The sequence below is a fragment of the Salvelinus sp. IW2-2015 genome, linkage group LG31 (genome assembly GCF_002910315.2).
Source record: "Salvelinus sp. IW2-2015 linkage group LG31, ASM291031v2, whole genome shotgun sequence".
Classification (NCBI taxonomy): domain Eukaryota; kingdom Metazoa; phylum Chordata; class Actinopteri; order Salmoniformes; family Salmonidae; genus Salvelinus; species Salvelinus sp. IW2-2015.
Window position 1 is genome coordinate 17,174,537 of NC_036870.1, and position 15,640 is coordinate 17,190,176.

The following is a 15,640-nucleotide window of genomic DNA, read 5'->3' on the forward strand; positions in this document are numbered from 1 at the left end:
GATGAAATTTGAGGTTTAAATTAGATGAGACCTACGTCAAACTCATCACCTTGAGGAAGTAACGGACACATTTGACATGTTCCCAGAACAGACAATCACATTCATTTAGCTGAACAATCCCTTAATTAGCCATCCCAGGGGCTTCCTCAGTAGATGGCGTCGTGTGAAGTAAAAAGGCAAAACTGGCGACATGAAAGCAACACAGCAGAGACCCAGTGGGAGATTTCTCTAGGGACTAAACTAATCCTCCTCTCCCACCATCATCTCACACAGTGGAGAGAGGAGGATTATTACTGTTTATTATACAAATATCACAGATATGAATTCTAATAACCTGCATGTCACTTTGTTTAAACTTTATTTCTCTTTTCTTAACTGAATTTCATACATATCTGACAATAGGCTCCATTTCAACCAACCCCCCAATTCTCATATAAAAATAGCAAAAAATTATAATACAACTGTCTCACACACAAAACTGCTCTGTTTCTTCATAGTTTCATTAAAGCCAATCTGTACCCTCAGTTCATAGCCTTGTCTGAGTGGATTATTAAAACATCTAGCAGGCCTTGTCTGGTTAATGTTACCCTCTGTATTGACAAACATGGTTTTCAGTGAAACCAACGGCACTAAAAATATCCACAAAGGCAAAATCATACTGTGAATCAAACAGTCAGAGAGTGAATAGCGAGTTTATAAGACATTTTTCTGTAACAGAGCAATGTTTCATTTTGTTTAAAATAATTAATAAATAAAGCTGTAAAACAATGGTTCAAATGGACCAATCTGTGTTACAGTTAGTCTTACGATACGCTAATCTGAGGTCAGTCAGACATTACTTTGTCAGTTTAAGTGAGTTGAGCAATAAAAATTAAACAATATACGTATGAAGCAGACAAAAAAAAACATCKAACCCAAAATAATATATTATTCTTACAAACATCTCCCTATATCAGGGATCCCTATGTCACAGCTTGTACAGTACAGGAAGTCTTGATTGATTGGTTGTCCAGAGACGTGACCACTCTCCTAACTAATACTAACCCCTCCCATTATATTGTCCAGGGAGGTGCTATGTGCAAATTTGAAATGGTACCCTATTCCCTATATAGTGCATTACCTTTGGCCAGTAGTGCACTAAGGGAAATAGGTTGCCATTTTGAATATGACTTATATTAGAAGAGAAGGGGTGGGCTTCTTCCCTGGCCACGCCTCCTTGGCGTATTTCTTCTTGCGTGGTTCGTTGAGAGCCTCGGCGGTGTAGGGTCCTGGGGCGAGGGCGAGGTTAACAGCAGGGATGGGAGTGACGAAGGGCTGTGCTGAGGCTGAGGTTGGGGAGAGGTCCACCTCTGGAGCAGGGTTAGGGAAGACTAGCGGRAGGCCCCCCAGGATAGTAGCTCCACCCTGGGCCGTGGCGGGGAGGGAGCCGGACTCTCCAATGGTGGGTGGGAGGTCTCCATAGAGCCCTCCACTGAAGGGGAAGTTCTGCATGCGTCTGGCCACAGAGTCCTCCAGACCTAGTGTAGCGTGACCCTCCATCTTCCTCTTCTGATTGGGTAGCAGGGTTTAGGGGGGAATGAGAAGATTGAAGATGGAAATATAGTAGCGTCAACTGTAAAGCACTGAAGTACTCTCTGACAAATAGTCTTAAAAAGGGATTTATAAATAAAATGTGATTGATTGACCTCAATTTGTCAACACAACATCAACTTTTAGCATTGATTGATTGGAGATCGGTCAACACGAAGGTAATTATAGTTGTGTTTTTATATTTCTATTAGTTTAGTTTCAGTTAGTTTTCWGTTTTTATTTTAGTTGTATACAAATACTTKGTTTTTATATTATTTAGATTCAGTTTTAGAATTAGGAACAGAAGGCGGCTTGGAGACGTGCTGTATAGTTTTTTGGGGTGTTTTTGGGCATGTCACTTTCAAGTGGTGGGCAGAGGTGATGGGTAAGGTCATAGGTAAGGTTAGGTTTAAATTATTAAGTCAATCTCAATGCGACTTGGATTTAAAAGGAATAGCGCTGAAACTGGTGCAAACAATATGTTCAAAAGAATTGAGTCAGCTACCTACGTATTTATTTGGACAGTGAAGCAAAAACATTTAATTTGGCTCTAATGCTCTAGCATATTAGATTTAAGATCAACTGTTCCATATGAGGTGACAGTACAGAATGTCCGCTTATATTTTAGGGTATTTTCATACATACTGTATCTGTTTTACCATTTAGAAATTAATTCAATTTATGTATCTAGTCCCCCCATTTGAAGGTGTAAAAAGTATTTGGACAAATTCACTTGTGTATTAAAGTAGTCCCCCKCAAAAATGTAGAGGTCGTGTTTCAGATTAAGTTGTGCCCAATAGAAATTAATGGTAAATAATGTATTGTGTAATTTTGGAGRGACTTTTATTGTAAATAAGAATATAATGTTTCTTAAAACCTCTACATGATCGGTGGGTCSCCCGCAGSACGGTTGAGCTAACGTAGGCTAATGCGATTAGCATGAGGTTGTAAGTAACAAGAAAATTACCCAGGACATAGACATATTAAATTCTTGTTAATCTAGCTGCACTGTCCAATTTACAGTAGCTATTACAGTGAAATAATATCATGCTATTGTTTGAGGGGAGTGCACAGTTATGAAAAATTATTAACAAACCAAAACCGGCACATTTGGACAGTCTTGAAACAAAATTGTGAACATAAATGCAATGGTTCATTGGATCAGTCTAAAACTTTGCACATACACTGCTGCCATCTAGTTGCCAAAATCTACATTGCGCCTGGGTTGGAATAATACATTATGGCCTTTCTCTTGCATCTAAAAGATGGTACAAAAAAATACATGTTTTTTTTCTTTGAATTATCTTTTACCAGATCTAATGTGTTATATTCTCCTACATTTATTTCACATTTCCAAAAACTTCAAAGTGTTTCCTCTCAAATGGTATCAAGAATATGCATATCCTTCCRTCAGGTCCTGAGTTACAGGCAGTTAGATTTGGGTATGTCATTTTAGGCGAAAATTTAAAAAAGGGGCAGATCCTTAAGAGGTTTTAACCTCTACATTAATGTGGATGCTACCATGATTACGGGTAATCATGAATGAATCGTGAATAAGTTAGAGGCAGAAATAAATAAAAAGCTAGCCGCATTTACACATCAGCTTCAGTAGCTTGAAAACCATTACATTTTTGCCCATTGTTAAGATTATTATTATTTTTTTTAAATAAACATATTTCATGATGGTTTTTATTTAAGTTTGTTTTGGAGTCAAAGATAATATTTTCAGTATAGTTTTTGTTTTTTTAAACGGTTTAGATTTGATTTTGTTTACTAAAWCGTTTTTTCTTGATTTGTTTTCATTATTATAACAACAACCTTGGTCAACACAACTTTTGCAATTTTTCTCAAGAATCACCCCCAGCATAAAGTAAGAGATGGACTTGAAGAAGTTTACCTTGATCGGGACAACAGCAGTCTGTACCATGTTCCTGAAGCGCCCTACTGATGGGTCGACGTCCTCTGTAAAAACAAGAAAACACAKAGGATTACATTTTGAAATGTGTGTGCGCGCGCATCTGCATTCGTGCATGGGTGTGTGTTCTTGCATGTCTGTGTGCAAGCSTGTGTGTATGGGCACGTGGGTCATCATCAACCCTAACTAACACACCTGGGTTGATGACCTCCTCCTCCTCACTGAAGGAGACCCTGCTACTCCTCCTCTTCCTCTTGGGCCTCACAATGTCCAGGTTGCCATCCTCAATGGTCAGGGTGGAGATACGCTTGTTGTGGGCCGTGTTGAACTCTGTCAGGTTCTGGAACAGGTGAAACAAGAGGATGGATGCGGTCAGGTTCATCAAACAGATGGAGAAACAAGAACATTTTACAAAAGCTGCTTGAACAAAACATAAATATATCTCACAAGAACTCAAGCAGTCCCCTGCCCCACAAACACACACCTCCAGCTCAGTCTCCTCCTCAGGTAGACCCAGCAGTCCTTTGAGCTCCTCGTCCTCCCCTGCCTTCACCTCCCCTCCAGGTATGGTGTTGGTCTGGGTCTGGGGCTTCTCTCTCAGGGTGTAGACCCGCGTGGATGCCCCGAACGACATGGTGGAGTCGATGGGCACCTGCTGGGGCTTGTGGGGCTCCAGACGGATACGACCCAGGAATGTACCATGCGCTAGGGGGACAGAGTAACATGGATTGTCCTTTCAAAATGTAACTTCATGTTGAAAGTTGAAGTTTACATATCTTCTACTCGGCATCTACAATGACATGGCATGACACAAACCTTTTTGTACCACGGGCCAGCAAGCTATGGTTCTCTTTCTTGAAGGAACATTTACACTGAAACAAACACTTGACAACTGACTGTCAGACAACAAAGGAACACTGCAGGATACTAAGCAGTACTAGATACTCACTGCTGTTGAGGTCGATCAGGAAAACCCTCTTGAGGTGTCTGTGGTAGACCAGGGCTGAGTGGATACGAGAACACGACTGGTGGTCTATCGTGAAGTCACACAAGTCTGGGTTCCGCCCAAACAGGTAGTATTTCTTTTCATCAATGATTAGCTTCTACCAAATGAGAAAAAAAATTGGCAGGATGAAATGTCAACAGAGTTGCCTATCTAAGGTCATGGACTGGTATTGTAATGGTTTTCTATAGAAAAAGTTTTGTAACATACACCGGATAGGTYCAGTGAAATGTGGTGTTTTACAGGGTCAGCCATAGTAGTACATCAGCCCTGGCGCAAATTAGGGTTAAGTACCTTGTTCAAGGGCAATTTAGGGTTAGGGATAAATTACTTGTGGGTCTGACTGCCTTGGAATCCAAGGGATCACTAGGTTAGGTAGGCAGAGAGAACAGACATTATTCCATGTTTGTTTAAGCACATCTTCCAACACAGTGACATGTGCAGCAACTATATAATATAGGCCCTACACCTTATAACATACTTTAAGTCTTATCATATTTAAATGAACATTAGGCTACTTGATACAAGCCATATCTTCTGCAGAGGCATTACTCTTGCTTCTGTGGTTATTTTTGTTGGGGTCGGGGTTAAGACTAGTAGACTTACCTCTACTAGCTTGTCTCCCTTCACCACATCTAGATGGAGTCCAGGGGGAGGTTTCCCTGCCCTGACAAAACACAAAATGAATGTCAATTGCATGTTGCAATTATGCTTTTATTCAAATGGCGMCTGTTTTGCCGCCTTGCTGCATAACTAGTTGATCAAGACTACGGATTTGCAATACCATTTCTTCAAATGTTTTGCATGTGTAAACTGCACAAGCAATACTGTTATTCTTGTCTTGAGAAAGGAACATGCTTGCAAATGCTGCATAACAGTAAGCATTCTGGAACACCATACAGCTTTAGCAAACCCTGCTGCTGGATTTCACTGACAAGCTAACGTTAGAACATTCAAACAGCTAGCATACTACTGTGACTGAGCACTCAAATATCATAGCGAAGTTAACCAGATCGCTAGCTAGTTAGCTCATGTTTCTAGCAAGCAAACAAACTACATCCTATTTCGATGCGACAATCTAATTAACTTCACCGACATGGACCTTACAACACTCTACTGCATGCTTTTGATTTTTGACAGTCAAAATTATGCATTAGACATCGTAGCTGGTCTTACCATGACGGGCAGTCAAAAAGAGGTGTGTTTGTGCTTGGGTTTGCTGCCATCTTACACCGTGTACTAGTAGTGAATGCTGGGAATGTGAGGACTACAGGGAAGTCTGTAGAAAGCTGGGAATCGTAGTTTATTATGAAATAATATTATGGAAGTTAATAAACCTACTTTAATTCCCCTGGTTTAAATGTCTATGCTATATACGTTGGAGATCAAATTGTTTGGGCTAGATGTATAACAAGTTTCCCACAATTGTGGAGGTTTGTGTCAACATATTTTGTTATTTGTTTGGCAAATCAAGACAATTATGACGATTCATTATTTTCATTGCATAATGACATTTCACCAAGCAATCATTTATCCAATCAACATTTTACACTGTACATCAGCTGTCACATACCAGAGGACCTCAAAACAAACTATATAAAATAAATTAGGCCACAGAGTCACCATATTTGAGAGTAAATAATCTAAATAACAAATCATAAAAAGTAACAGGCATGCATGTTGACAAACCAAAATGTTCGGTCTTTTTATTTAAAAACGTTCTATAGCCATTGATATAAGTTGACCTGAAACAACAGAAGACATTCTCTAGCCCAGGGGTAACAACTCTTACCCTATGAGGTCCGGAACCTGCTGGTTCTGTTCTACCTGATAATTGCACTCACACCTAATCAGTAACTGATTAGAGGGGAACAATGAAAACATGCAGTGGACTGGCTTCAAGGTCTAGAGTTGGGGGCCTAGCCAGTAGTAGACCTGAAATGCTTGTCGTCGATGGTGGAGAAGATGTGGCCTTCTCTGATTAGAAACTCCAAGGTCTGGCTGCATGGAGTAAAGGGGAAAAGGAAGCATTAGACCAGATAGTCTCTTTTCACTACGATTTAAAAAGAGTTCTCCCTATTGAACCCCCCCCCCCCCAAAAAAGAATATCTGTTACCTGATGGCAGTCATGCTGAGGTACCCCAGCTTAATGTCTAGCTCCTCTAGACTGATGCCCCTGGGCTTGGAGTCTGAGCAACTCCTGATCAGGTTCAACACCTTACAGGAGGAGAAATAAAGCCATTGGTCTTTTGACCAAATCACATCTTTCACATCAGATCTTTTTGAGAACTGATCTGATTGTGAAAAAAATATCAGAATTGGACTGTGTGTAAATGTAGCCTTAACCTACAGGCCAAACTAGAATGGTCCAAACACACCAAGACAGTCGTAAAGAGGGCACGACAAAGCCTATTCCCCCTCAGGAAACTAAAAAGATTTGGCATGGGTCCTGAGATCCTCAAAAGGTTCTACAGCTGCAACAACGAGAGTATACTGACGGTTGCATCACTGCCTGGTACAGCAATTGCTCGGCCTCTGACCGCAAGGCGACTACAGAGGGTGTGCGTACGGCCCAGTATATCACGGGGCTAAGCTGCCTGCCATCCAGGACATCTACACCAGGCGGTGTCAGAGGAAGGCCCTAAAAATTGTCAAAGACCCCAGCCATAGACTGTTCCCTCTACTACCGCATGGCAAGCGTACCAGAGTGCCAAGTCTAGGACAAAAAGGCTTCTCAACAGTTTTTACCCCCAAGCCATAAGACTCCTGAACAGGTAATCAAATGGCTACCTGGACTATTTGCATTGTGTGCCACCCCAACCCCTCTTTTTACACTGCTGCTACTCTCTGTTTATCATATGCATAGTCACTTTAACCATATATACATACTACCTCAAATCAGCCTGACTAACCGGTGTCTGTATGTAGCCTCGCTACTGTATATAGCCTGTCTTTTACTGTTTTATTTCTTAACCTACCTATTGTTCACCTAATACCTTTTTTACACTACTTGTTTAGAGCCTGTAAGTAAGCATTTCACTGTAAGGTCTACTACACCGGTTGTATTCAGCGCACGTGACAAATAAACTTCGATAAAATAGTTAGTTCTTGGTTGAACTGTGACTAGAAACTAATGAAGCGACTAAACTAATGAAACCGATTGTTGACCACAAGTGAGTTGTTCTGATATTGTTGAATCTCGTTTCGCTATTGCAAAATGTGGTAAGAGGTTAAATGGGTAATGGCAGCGAGTAGTGGGATGAAATGGAGGGGGGGGGGGGGGGGCACACCACCGTGTCAGTTCTGATGGTATGGAGCCGAAGGATGAGAGTCAAGGACCGGAATGGTCGGTGGTGGAAAGATACAGGAAAAAGAGAGATCATGATACAGAAAGCAGTGAAGCGTCTAGTAAAGAAAGCAAAAAGAGGGCAAGTAAGAAGTAAGAGTAGGATGTGTTGGAGTGGAAAGTTGTGATGGTGTTTGAGACCACAGGGCCTCACACCTATTCCGACTAACTAATGCCGTAGAGAAAGAGGTAAGTGAAGTGAAATTAGCTCGGTTGATTGGAAATGGTAGATTGTTAATATTGTGTGATAGCCAGACTCAGCAAGGGAAGATTTTGAAAATGGAAAAACTTAAATGGGAAGAAGATTAAAAGCCATGTCCCTGGTGCTTATGCTAGATTGAGGGAGTCCCACGGGGGTCCCAATATCTATGTCCACAGAGAAGAAAATGTGAAGGGAGCAGTGATTTAGGGCAAAAGGTTGATCAGTAGGAAAGAGGATCAAAGTAGTGAAAGCCTATCAGTGATGCTTGGTTTGAGAAAGTCTTGCCGGAAAAGTACAGATAGGATTCCTTAGTTTCAATATTAGAGAATTTGTCCCATGTCCACTGTGGTGTTTTAAATGCCAAAGAATGGGACATGTAGCTGCTCAGTGTAAATTAATTAAAAAAGATATGCCAAGTGTGAAGGGCATATGATTATGGTGAATGTGGAAGCAATGTAAGGTAAGTGCTGTAATTGTGTGTGTGGGGGGGGGGGGGGGCGGGGCGGCACTACGTAGCATTTGGTGGATGCCGTGTACAGAGAGAGGCTAGAGGCTCAGAAATATAGGATCAGTCATGATGTATTGTGTACAGAGGCCATAAAATAGATTGGTAGAACTACAGTGTGGACTGATGGATCTTACATGGATGTACCTGTAGTGGACCTACTGTCTGGGCTGGTGCTTCTGATGGTCCTGGAAGTGTTGAGGCCCAGTTCAGAAATCTTGTGCTCATGAATGTGCGGTGTCAAAGGACTTCTATTGGAAAGGTTATCAATACGACTCGGGTTGTGGAAAGCAGAAATGCCAGGTTGAAGGTTATTGTGGAGACGGCAAGAAATATTGGTGGTAACAGATGTTAGTGTTGAAATGGTTATTGACATGCTGAACAATCCTAAGGGTGGAGTGTTTCAGCATGATAAAGTTTAATGGGGTTGAGGAGGGTGTGGTAGAAGTTAGGAATTTATTTATTTWGAATTTTATTTTCATGGTAGTACAGAATTGGGCWGATCATGATTGATCGTACAGTCCACCACAGTAGGTGGTGGCATGCACTTAAACAATTGTTTGCGGACKGCCATGATATCATAGAAGGCCTAATATAGTTATTATTACACAGACAAATCCATTGTCACGTTGGTTTCAAAACTGTAAACTGAGACCAGAAACAACCCCTACCCCCTGTCCAAAGACACAAACCCTTTTCACACTACTTAGCCAAACCTAGCTAAGCTTAGCTGTGCTGGCTTCACATTRGTACTAGTTGCTGGAACTGTGCTGGAAAGGACAATGTGAAAAGAAAATATCTGAACCAACATAGTACAGTTCAGCCCTATAATCCGAGTCAGGCATTAGAAGCTAGGGTCTAGGCGTTATATGTGCTGCAGGACTAGAGAACTGACCTGGCTCTGACTGGCACTCAGCCCGTAGCTTGATGCGTCTCCATCTCCAGGATTACCACCACCACCACACGGGTTCCTGTTGTGCTGCATGTGGGCCTGCACTACCTCCAGCATGTGAGAGGTGATCTCATTCAGGTCCTCAAGGCAACAGAGGTTGACAGCCACCAATGATCTTTGGCCCTGGCAGGAAGTATGTGAAGGGGTACAGAAATGTGCCATAATCATGCAGAGAAACACTAGACTTAAAGTACTAAATCGAAAACATTTACCTGAATGATACGCAGGCTTCCAGAGACCTTGACATAAGTCCCTGGGGACACAAAAGTACTGTCCACACCAGGATCCTGTAAGGTAAATATTAAGTATATTATCTGCTATAGGAGAAACTAAAAATTATAGAAGTTGCCGATGCACTATTTCTCCCCAACCTCGTTTTCATTTGAAACGTTTCTAGACGAAGACCTATAATTATCCACTTACTGCAGTGTCCACCCAGAGCTTCACGCCCAATGGTGGTCCAGTCATGTCGTCCACGGAGTACAAGACATTGTTTACTGAGGGAACCGTTCTCCTGACGATACCCACCACAGATACCTTCATCCAGAAATCAAATACAAAAACAGGTGTAGAGGTTTAATCAATGCGGCACTGCCAGGTTTTTTCTGGTTTGTGGTGAATAAAGTGTATAAACATGATATAGGACCTACTGGGAACGAGCTCTAGGTTTCTCTACCAACAGAAACACTCACCTGGTTGACCTCAATGTCACCAATGTTGAAGACTTCCCTGGCAGCCGTGGCAGACAGCAGTTGGGACACAGTGCACGGCATCATCTGGAGGACTGACCTCTGTCACAGCAGGGCAATGAAAGCGTCACATTTTGGGCCACTGAAGCTTGTCCATTTTATAAATATAAGAATGCTAGTTCAATACATTCCAGGACAATATTGTCATTGTTCAGTTATMGGTTATGTTGTGATGGCATGAGGGTTAAAAGAAACTCCTTGGTTGTCTTCTGTCCTGACTGGAAGGTGGTAAATCCACCTGTGGACTGATTGTACCTGTATCCAGTTCCCATATCTGAGCCCCTGTTGTATACTTTGGAAAAACACATTGAACTGCACAACACATCTACTGAAAGCAGGTACAATGAGTGACTAAAACTTTCAAATGTGTGATATCTTAGTTGCAGGTCCCTTCAAAACTCACCTTGATTCCACTTGTAGTTGGAAGAGGGATTTTAGTTAGATTTGATCATTACAACTATCCCATAAGACTGAAAGGTGCAACGCTTGACAGATTACCACATTTCAGCTCACTAGCAAAAAAACGTTAGCCAATTATCCAATTAACCAATCAGAGGCCAAAGTGTAGCAACCATATAACCTCAGCAATCAACAAAGGGCATCTCCCACTCAATCAGCAGCTAAATAAATTGAAAACTTGCAGACAAGTTAATTCTCACTAAAACATTTACTATGATATGAAATCAATTTTTTTTTTTTATATCCATGTTGTTTTTTAAAAAACATTTTAATWATAACGCCATCAATTCAACAATGAATGACATTTTACAGCATTTATTGATACATTTCACTGAATCTCTTCAAAATATCTTACGACATACAAAGGAAATATTGTTCATAGAAAAGTTCAATCCCCTCATACACCTGGTTATAATGTACACTGATTATGCTTGGTGTTTATCTTCAACTGATGAGGTTTCTCGTTGCAATGGGTCCTGTTCTGAATAGGGCACTTACGATGTATGTGTTCCCAATGGCACCATATATATATATATATATATATATCACATCACTACTTTGGACTAGGGCCTCTGGTCCAAAGTAGGACATTATATAGGCAATAGGGTGCCATTTTGGATGCAGATTTCACCAAAGGTGACACATCTGATGAGTCTCGTAGGATTATATTTCAGGCAACGAGCTATTTTTATCTCCATATCAAGTTCATCAGAAGCAGCAACGTGTTTGAGTAGGTGACCCCAGTTGTGCGTGTACACAATCAATACACACACACACCAATGACCAACCAACGTTCGGCCAATGAAGACATCATTATCACCACTAGCACACCAACACAGTATCCAACTCTAATACCACTTCTGTATCAATGACAGAAGACATGGGAAGCTGAAGTAACTGTTGAAAAAAGATCCACCATCACAGCAAATATACGACTCAAACAATGTCAAGGCGCTCGTAATAATTCAGTCACATGTCCATAAACTCCTCCTTCAGCCTCTGTAGTAGCTCATATACACAAGGTGTACAAAACATTAAGAATACCTGCTCTTTCTATGACAGACTGACCAGGTGAAAGCTATGATCTCTTATTGATGTCACTTGTTAAATCCACTTCAATCAGTGTACATGAAGGGGAGACAGGCTAAAGAAGGATTTAAGACAATTGCGAATATCACAGGGGGTTGGTGGTACCTTAATTGGGGAGGACAGCATCGTGGTAATGGCTGGAGTGGAATAGTATCAAATACGTCAAACACTTGGGTTCCATGTGTTTGATGCAATTCTGTTCGCTCCTTTCCAGATATTATGAGCCATCCTCCCCTCAGCAGCCTCCACTGGTGTATATGTGCCACTCGGAGGGTGAATGGGCAAGACAAAATATTTAAGTGCCTTTGAGCGGGGTATGGTTGTATGTGGAAGGCGCACCAGTTTCAGTGTCAAGAACTGCAATGCTGGCTGGGTTTTTCACACCCAAAAAGACATCCAGCCAACTTGACACACCTGTGGGAACCATTGGAGACAACATTGGCCAGCATCCCTGTGGAATCCTTTCGACACCTTGTAGAGTCCATGCCCTAATGAATTGATGCTGTTCTGAGAACAAAAGTGGATGCAACTCAATATTAGGAAGGTGTTCCTATTGTTTTGTACACAGTGTATATTCATGAATCAATGAGTACATATCATTAATTTATAAGTCCAAAAATTGATMTATACTGAACAGAAATTTAAACACAGCATGTAAAGTGTTGGTCCCATGTTTTATGAGCAGAAAAAATATCCCAGAAATATTCCATATGCACAAAAACCTTATTTCTCTCAAATTGTGTGCACATCCCTATTAGTGAGCATTTCTCTTTTGCCAAAATAATCGATCCACCTGACAGGTGTGGCATATCAAGAAGCTGATTAAACAGCATGGTCATTACACAGATGCACCTTGTGCTGGGGACAATAAAAGGCCACTAAAATGTGCAGTTGTCACAACACAATGCCACAATTGTCTCAATTTTGAGGGAATGCGCAATTGACATGCTGACTGCAGGAATGTCCACCAGAGCTGTTGCCAGAGAATTGAATGTTAATTTTTCTACCATAAGCCGACCTCCAACYTCATTTTAGATAATTTGGCAGTACCTCCAACCGACCTCACAACCGCAGACCACGTGTAACCACGCCAGCCCAGAACCTCCACGTCTGGCTTCTTCACCTGCGGGATCARCTGAGACCAGCCACCAGCTCATGAAACTGAGAAGGAATTCTGTCTGTAATAATGCCCTTTTGTGGGGCAAAATCTCATTCTGATTGGTTCAGCCTGGCTCCCAAGTCTATGGCTGCACCCCTGCCCAGTCATGTGAAATTCATAAACTAGGGCCTAATCAATTCATTTCAATTGACTGGATTTTTTTTTATTTTTTATGAACTGTATCTCAGTAAAATCTTTTAAATTGTTACGTTTATATTTTTGTTAAATATAGCAACTGCTGACTGTGCTTCAGATATTTTATTAAAGTGGCAATCAATGCTAATATTGTAGGGGTAAAACAGCAGAGATAAAAACCCAAAAGCCAAAACTCTGAACAAAATGTGCCTGGCCACCACAACAATCACACAATGTAGTGCTAGGTGCTAGTATGTGGAGATATTAAAATAAGGCATAAAGTATGTTAATATCAAAGACAAGAGGATTTTGGCAATGGAAGACATTTAAAAAAGGCAATAATGCAGGTTAATGTTGGCGACAGCCAGCTCGTATGAAATACATTTTAAAACTTATGCCACTGTTTGAATGACACACTAAAACTACATTTTTCTGATATTGATAACATTTTCACAAGTGTTAGAAGCGCACAAATTATGACCTGCAAGGCAATAGGCCTGGGTTCGCCAGAGAGCACCTTCCTTTACCTCTGACACCTACACCAAACGTAGTAGGCTTAGTATGAGTCTGTCGGAAGGAAGCGTGGAGAAAGGGATTACCGTTAAATCCAGCGGGACCCAGGGGAAACAGAGGTGTGTGTCTGTTCTGGGGAAACAGAGGTGAAAACTGACAGTGAGAGGAGATCAGGTTAAAACACAAAATTGTATTTTTTTTAATAGAACCTCTGGGCTCAGGGACAACTGTGTGCGCGCTGTGCTGCCTCCATCTCCTCTCTGAAGGGAAAGGCATTGCATGCATAAGTAGACGTTCTGTGTGCTGACAATACACCGGTGTGTGTGTGTGTGTAAGAGAGACTTCTTGTTTGCTGTTTGACAATATATCCTCCCAGGCCCCTAGTAAACACTGTTTCTCAAGGTGATAGATAATAGCATGGTAAGTTATGAAAAAGGAAAATAACAAAATAAAAGTGCATTTTTTAATCAAGTGATTGCCAGTGAAGTCATACCCCTAACCATTCCGTTCACACAGGTTTCATTCGGAACTACACTGGCCTTCAGTTGTGAGAATTCAAGTCTAAATTCAAGCACTATATTTTAAAAATACAAGCAGAACATTGGCTCTTCGGTTAAATACATCAATGTTAGTTTGGGGAAACAACACATTCCTTTATGTGTTTTGAATAAGCAGCTTGCTGTCTCTGGACTTTAAATTATGGTGACTCAAGTTAATTACATTCCAAACACTCCATTCCTCAAAATAATTTTCATTATGGGGCAATCATGACACATTCCAGGACAATTATGACACTGGCTGACTGAGGTTATGCTAGGTTATGTCTGGGCTGGGCTGGCATACCAAGACCTAGCCTGATCCCATAGTTGGCTCAGGGCTAGCTCAGAATACCGTCCTATGTGATATGTCATGTTTCTCTCTCTTCAAACAGCCAGTTGTCTACAAATCCCAACCAACAGTATATCTTCGATTTTACCTGAGCAGTGGGAAGAGTGTGTGTGTGTTGGTGGGGAGGAGCAGGGTGTGGTCASAGAATACTGGTAAAACCAGCCGTGCACAGTTTACGATCACTGAGGCGTGTCTAAATTGGAATTTAATTGCATCATATCTACACAGGATGCGGTCTTCATGTATCAGAAATTGCATCCAAAGTACGATTATTAGCACCGAGACTGGGGTGGAATTTGTAGGCAAACAACTAAAGAGAGTTAGAGTTAAAGTTAACAGGTTAGCCTAAACCACCGGGGTGGCTAGCAACACCTCTCCTTCTGAGAGACAAACAGCTGAATGTGCTTATGGACAGCCTTGCTCTGTTAACATTCAAAACAAACATTTTTACAGACTGGCTATCAACCTGTTGAGCTAGGTTTACCAGTAGTCCTACATCTGAACCAGTATCCAACTGCAAAGCCAAAATCTTTGCAACATTTGAATTGTTCCCTTAAAAGAAAAACAAACGCCCATTGTGTGGCCTCGGCCACCAGAGCTAACAGTGGTGAATTAGGACTAGATACAAGTGCTTGATGTTGTGACTACAAGTCCCATGGTCCACTCTCCTCCTATCCACTCCAATTATTACGTGTCCCAGTCGAGCTCTCTGCAGGCGATCCTGACCAGTCGGAGCTCCAGTTCAAAGGCGTCAGGCCTCTCCTGAGGGTTGAACGACAGCATCCACTCTGGACAGTCTATCTGCATTTACTACAGCTAGCCTTTTATTTATCAATCTTTCTAGACATTCATTCCATATAAATGTATTACCTCTAGTACAGTGGGGAGCTGGACCGTGGCTCATCCTCTGAGCAAGATCATCCTCTGCAGGACACACTCCCAGGTGGATGACGTTGGGTGCTGGTCTGGATACTGCTCAGGCCCAGAATTCCTGAGGGCCACTCTACATTCTCTGGGCTGTGGCAGATCTTCTTCACTGCCACGGGCCCATGCGTTTCACCAGCGCTCGTACACACGCGTAGCTGCACCGCTACTCTGATCAGGTCGTACTTCGGCTGCTGCTCACCATCTCTCCTCATGTGGGGGGGGGGAGGAT

General features: G+C 41.7%; 2 protein-coding genes across 6 annotated transcripts in view; both read right to left on the reverse strand.

Annotated features, from left to right (window-relative positions):
• Window positions 1–341: 341 nt before the first annotated feature.
• On the reverse strand, window positions 342–6,371 carry LOC111955907 (nuclear inhibitor of protein phosphatase 1). 5 transcript variants are annotated; one of them, XM_023976279.1, is made up of 8 exons: window positions 6,280–6,298; window positions 5,094–5,154; window positions 4,782–4,853; window positions 4,434–4,587; window positions 3,969–4,189; window positions 3,680–3,824; window positions 3,467–3,531; window positions 342–1,548 (listed from the first exon to the last, which is right to left on the reverse strand). In XM_023976279.1, the coding sequence occupies exons 5-8, from the start codon at window positions 4,116–4,118 to the stop codon at window positions 1,171–1,173; spliced, it is 738 nt and encodes a 245-aa protein (XP_023832047.1). In that variant the 5' UTR covers window positions 4,119–4,189; window positions 4,434–4,587; window positions 4,782–4,853; window positions 5,094–5,154; window positions 6,280–6,298; the 3' UTR covers window positions 342–1,170. The 5 variants fall into 5 exon arrangements, with proteins under 5 accessions (XP_023832047.1, XP_023832046.1, XP_023832044.1 ...); XM_023976278.2 differs by lacking the exon at window positions 6,280–6,298 and adding an exon at window positions 5,664–5,693; XM_023976276.2 differs by lacking the exon at window positions 4,782–4,853 and having other exon boundaries at window positions 6,280–6,371.
• The window catches only part of LOC111955910 (replication protein A 32 kDa subunit), a 29,410-nt gene continuing 19,937 nt past the window's right edge, over window positions 6,168–15,640 (reverse strand). Inside the window, exons 3-8 of the mRNA XM_070436354.1 lie at window positions 10,185–10,283; window positions 9,916–10,029; window positions 9,705–9,779; window positions 9,436–9,615; window positions 6,604–6,704; window positions 6,168–6,488 (exon numbers count right to left, since the gene is read on the reverse strand). Of these exons, the coding sequence (XP_070292455.1) occupies window positions 6,407–6,488; window positions 6,604–6,704; window positions 9,436–9,615; window positions 9,705–9,779; window positions 9,916–10,029; window positions 10,185–10,283 (651 nt within the window). The 3' untranslated portion in view covers window positions 6,168–6,406. The remainder of the gene's footprint in view (window positions 6,489–6,603; window positions 6,705–9,435; window positions 9,616–9,704; window positions 9,780–9,915; window positions 10,030–10,184; window positions 10,284–15,640) is intronic.